At 33.5% G+C, this 5,918-nt stretch overlaps 1 protein-coding gene across 1 annotated transcript; it reads left to right on the forward strand.

The window, feature by feature from the left end:
* Positions 1–2,365: 2,365 nt before the first annotated feature.
* Positions 2,366–5,514, forward strand: LOC21393954 (transcription factor RF2b). Its single transcript, XM_010110170.2, has 4 exons — positions 2,366–3,101; positions 4,068–4,200; positions 4,542–4,626; positions 4,730–5,514. Exons 1-4 carry the CDS (start codon positions 2,422–2,424, stop codon positions 5,092–5,094), a joined length of 1,263 nt encoding a protein of 420 aa, XP_010108472.1. The 5' UTR covers positions 2,366–2,421; the 3' UTR covers positions 5,095–5,514.
* The last annotated feature ends 404 nt before the right edge of the window (positions 5,515–5,918 follow it).

Consider the following 5,918-nt stretch of genomic DNA (forward strand, 5'->3'; position numbering starts at 1 on the left):
AACTAATGCACCTCCAACTTTCACAAATATTAGGATTTATTTTTAAAAAAATTTATTCTAAAAAATTTTCTTCAAACCTAGTTCATATTTTTTAAAACGAGAATTAATAATCAATCAATAACCAAACACCGATAAAAAAATAAATAGCTTACAAAACGACATTTATGAGTATTGGATGGTGCTAAACTAAACACAAAAGAAAAATAGCGTTAAACATATTTTTTTTGTTAAAATAGTATTAAATATAAATTTTTTAGTGTTAAATATAAATTTAAATAGGGAGAACGAGAAAAATAGGCCAAGACTTAAGATTAATTAAAATTAATAGGCCAATAGTTTACATAAGTTAATAAATAGGTCAAATTATTATTTTCGTCTATAACTTGTCTGGTTATGAATCATAACTTGACAAGTTATTGTCCATAATTCACGGTTTTTGTCCATAACTTGTCTGATTATGAACCATAACTTGACAAGTTTGTCCATAACTTATCTGGTTATGAACCATAACTTGACAAGTTATGACCTATTAATTTCTATAACTAAAAGTTAGCCTATATACTTTCTTAAGCTTTTCATATTGACTTTTTTTCTACTATTTTCGATTTAAATATCATCATATTTGTAATTTTCACACAATTTTAATAAGGACGTTCACAAAAATACTTATGTTATGGAGAAATGCTAACAACACTCTTTTTATTACTTTTTTTATCACTTTATACATTCACTGTTTGACACGTGACTTCATTAACTTGATATATTATTATTTAAATAAAAAATGAGATAATAAAGTTAACGTGTCAAATAGTCAATGCAGAAAGTGATAAAAATAGTGAAAAAGAGTGTTGCTAGTATTTTTCTATATTATATGTCAATAGTTCAAAAAAAAGGGGAAATTTTTATATGTTAAATTTTGAAAAATACGTATTGTATTGATATGCATAATTCTATCTTGTCAGGCTATGTTAAAATTTAAAAATTATGTGCACCTAATCTAATCTAACATATATAAAAAGAGTCACAACTCTTTTCTTCTATGTTAATACGTGGCAACACCTCTTCTTCTCTCTTACTTTTTTAATCTTTATTTGACCTCCATTTTTTTTTTTTTAACTTTTACTCCTTTTTTCTTTTTTGCTTTTTAATTCTTTTTTCTTGCATTTTTTTTTTATTTCTTCTCAAACGCTTTCCGCTTGTAAGCAATTTCACTTTTTTATTATATACTTTTTTGAAATACTTTTTTCTTTTAATTCATTTATATTAAAAAAATCTTTTAAATATGCCTTTATTTATTTTTTTTCAAAAGCTCCCTACAACTTAATTCTTTTTTTTTTTTTAGCTATTTATAATATCCAATCTAATATGACATATATAAAAAAAGCTAAGTACCTTTTTAGACTTTAGATTATAAGGTGGCAACGTATTGCATCATTTTTCTTCTTTTTTTTAATTTTTTTTCTTTTTAATTTTTTTTATTTCTCCTCTTTTATTTTGCCTATTGTTTTTTTTTTTCTCCAAATATCTTTGACAGTTCAATTTTTTTTTTTTTATAATTTCCTTCTTTGAAATATTTTCTCTTTTTCATTTTCTTTTAACTAAAATAAATCTTTTTAAATAGTCTCTACTTAAGTTTTGTTTTTTAAAATAAAAAACTCCTATATAGTTTTTTCAAATACTTTCTTTTTCTCTTATTCTAATTAATGAACTTGACTTTTAAGGAGGTCACGTGTTAAAACACAGGATCAAACTTTTAAAATTACTCTTCATGTACATAGCACGTGACTCAATTAGTAATTTTGAAAAGCATAAAAAACTAAAAATACCACTCAATATGATAAATTTAGTTATGCTACTTTACTAAAATAATAAACAATTACAATTTAATTAATAAAAATAAAATAAAATGTTACAATGACACTTAATTATGTAAAATGATATACATAATACTTATGCACAAAACCATAACAAATCATGTACTTTTCTCTTAAAGGACGAATACAGTAGAATTTTTCTACTATAAAATGATATTTTTTTCAGTAAACCTATCAGCATATGTTTCTAATCGTTTGATTTAGTCAAAATTATATTTGATTAAAAAAATATAAAAAACAAACCATTTATAATATAAATTTAACGATTTAAAAATAAAGAACTGCTCATATATATATTTTTTGATCCTACTCCCTTAAAAAAATTCTCCAACAAAACAATCTGCATAATTCTACAATCTTTATTGTTTGTAAGTTGTATTAATAAATTTGATTGGTAATTTGGTAAATGAAAAAAAAAAGAAGCTAAAATGACATTAGAATAGTTGAAGGGAAAAAAAAAGGCGGTTAATTATTGCTCGTGACAAGGAAGGAAGCGAAACACATGGGTTAGAGAGAGAGAAACTCAGAGAGATGCGATAATAAGACGATGTCCACAGAAGAAATGCAAGATCCACAATCTAACAAGAACAACCCAATTTCCACCATTCTCAAATCCCGTTCAATTCCTTCTCACAATCCCAACGCCATTAACGTGACTTCCTCTTCTGCTCTCAAGCACCGTTTAGCGCCGTTACCGCCATTCGCCGGCGCCGCCACCTCCTCGTCTTCTTCCTCATCGGCGGCAACTCACACAATGCTCGGAAATCCGAACCCTAACCCGGCCACGGCCGGCGTCTTCAGCAAGGGCGGGGGAGGCCACCGAAGGGCCCACTCGGAGGTCAGCTTCCGGCTGCCGGAGGACATGATGGATCTGTCGCCGTCCGATCCGTTCAACGTCGGATCGTCAACAGCGAGCCTCGAGGAGATCGGGTCTGAGGACGACCTCTTCTCGACCTACATTGATGTGGATAAGCTCGGCGGGGCCGGAAACGGAGGGAGCTGCGCGGATCAGAGCGGTGGTAATGGCGTCAATGGAGGCGAGGTTAAGGCCGAAGGTGGCGGGGGTGAGGGAGAGAAGAGTTGGAGTGGGAGGCCGAGGCACAGGCACAGCAGCTCCGTGGACGGCTCGTCGACGAGCGTGTTTGGAGAGATTATGGATGCGAAGAAGGCTATGCCTCCTGATAAGCTTGCCGAGCTCTGGACCATAGATCCCAAGCGTGCCAAAAGGTTCGTTATTTCTCTTTCTTCTGTTTGGATGCTGAGAAAATGTAGGGCGTGAGCGTGAAATTATTACTGATAAAAATGAAGGGATATGAAGCGTTGAATTATCGAATGGAAATGGTGAAATACGAGAGCTGAATTTGGCGTAAGTTTGAACTAGAAAAGAAATTAAAAATTACAAAACAAACAGAAAGAAGAATTACGATATATGAGTATGAAAGCAGTGCTATGTTATGTAATTTCTCATTGATTTCCTAGTGCTTGTAATCTTCTACTGTTTTTGGTCGTACACTAACTTCTAAATTGTGTTATCCATGACAATATGACAATTTAAGTCAGCTTCACTTCAGATCTCGTTCATATTGTCATAATATTGTCCGATGCTTACGATATTTGACTTCGATTCTGATGTAATTATCCTTCTAGATTTGAAAATTCACAGTGGTTTTTCCTTATAAGTTTTACGGTATGTAGATTGTCCTGAAAGATTTTTTTTCTCTCTTTTTTAAACCAAGATTTTCTGCTGTTCCATATGCTTACCAATTGCCGAATAAGGCTGATAATTTTTGAGGAGATGATCAAGTATAAGTTTGGACGTTCAAAAGAGTGTAAAGATTGATAATTTGTCACTAGACAGCAAAACGGTGGTCAATATCAGAGAAATTTTCCACAGGGGAAAGGTCATTTGTTAGAAGGAGTACAAAGTAGTAAAATGAAAATTTCACTTTATAAAATTAGGATTCTTGGCATATCGTTGTTTTTGATTCAGCCCCAACTTTAATTATGAATGAAATTGATGACTAAAAGTAGGCTTTGTAAAGGTATTGCATTGCAAAAGCGAGACTTGAGAATATGGTAAGACATGCGGATATCCGCTTGTCTAAATTCCACAATTGGGAAAATTAAACTCTATATCCGGTGGTTATTTTTCATTCCTTATTCTTTCTTTGACATTTTGTTTATTATGTAAAGGATACTAGCAAATAGGCAGTCTGCTGCTCGCTCGAAGGAGAGGAAGGCTCGCTATATACAAGAACTTGAGCGCAAAGTTCAGACTCTTCAAACAGAAGCGACCACTCTTTCTGCCCAGCTCACACTCTTCCAGGTTTGTTATATTGAGCTTTTTTATGGCTTATCTTCACAACCCATATTGAGATCAGCTGCATCCCAGCAATATGTGAAGAGCTCAGATGGAAAATTTATTCGTCTTATAAGAAAAGTGATTAAAGAGATTGATGTTAAGAAGTTTTTTGATTGGCACATAATTAGAGCTTTATTTTCGATTATTTTCTTCTTTTCATTTCTTCCAAGCATTTGCTGGGAGATTTTTAGGTTTTCTCCACACTAAGACACACGTTGCTTCTTCTTTTTTCCCCCCACTGAAGATAAACATTCTTTTAATCATTATAGAAATATGACCTAATTACTTCTTGCGGTCTCATGTAGAGAGATACAACAGGTCTGAGTACAGAAAATACAGAGCTTAAGCTTCGATTACAAGCTATGGAGCAACAAGCTCAGTTGCGTGATGGTAAGCATTAGCTGTACTTGTATTCTTTCGAATCCATTGATACTTCAAAAGTGTTTTATTTTAAATTTCACATTTCACTTATTTTATCTACAATCTTATATAGCTCTAAATGAAGCGCTTAAGAAGGAAGTTGAGAGGCTCAAGATTGCCACTGGGGAGATGATTAGCCCTTCTGAATCCTTCAACTTAGGAATGCACCAGATGCCATATAACCCATCCGGCTATTTTTCACTTCAACAACAAGCAGGATCTGGACACCAGAACATGCAAATGCCACCGTTCAATCATTCCCAGGCCAGCATGTCAGCTCACCATATGCAACAATCAAATTCTCATCCTCTGACAGACCTTTTGCAGAATGATCCTGTTGGTCGGTTGCAGGGCCTCGACATCAGCAGCAAAGGATCGTCTCTTGTGAAGACTGAAGGTCCCTCGATCTCTGCTAGTGAAAGTAGTGCCACATTTTGACGCAAACTGGCTGCTGAAACCTGCTGACTTGTCCATGGCATGCGATCTGATAAACTGTTCATAGATTGACATCCAATCATTTAGAGAGGGTACTCTTATTTATTTTATTTGTTTTGAAGGTTAATTATAATTTTTTTTTATTCTTAGAATCATTCTCCCAAAAAAGAAAAAAAAACCAAAAAAAAGGGTAGCTCTCTTAGGTGTTGTTGCGATGTTGCCACCGGTCTTTGTTCATTATAGAATTTTGTGTTCATACCCATTTGGAAATGGCATGCTTTGATGATGCCGTCGGTTGCTTTTGTATCTTAAATTATTCCATGGGATGTAAAACCTTTGGACTGCTGTCGTTGTTCAGTTTTCTTGGATTGGCTGAAGCTAGCTGGTTCCTTGTTCTTTGCTCAAAAATTCTAATTGCCTGTAATGCGGTTGCTTGGTGTTGGTCTCATATTTCTAACTAAAAAGCTTTCATTCTGATTATTATTATTTTTTTAATATTTTCATTGGAGAATTCCTATTTCTTTATTAAAATACCAAAATGGATGAGGTGGTCCTGTATATCTAGGCTCTCCTGGTTAGCAACTTTTAAAATTACCTCGGTCCACATCATGTACCGTATTGTATATGACAATTGCGGCCATGACAAGGACTTCTAGACATATTTTCCTACCAAGTCCTCTTTTCAGTTTGGCGCAAGAAATTTAAACGATAAAAAAAGCGTGTGATTATGCACTAATCACGGCACTTATCAAGTGTGTCTCAGAGAAAAGCTCTGCTTATCTCACCTAGTCACCTAATTACTCAACTAAAGATATATATATATATAT

The sequence above is a fragment of the Morus notabilis genome, unplaced genomic scaffold, assembly GCF_000414095.1.
Source record: "Morus notabilis unplaced genomic scaffold, ASM41409v2 Scaffold695, whole genome shotgun sequence".
Taxonomy (NCBI): Eukaryota; Viridiplantae; Streptophyta; class Magnoliopsida; order Rosales; family Moraceae; genus Morus; species Morus notabilis.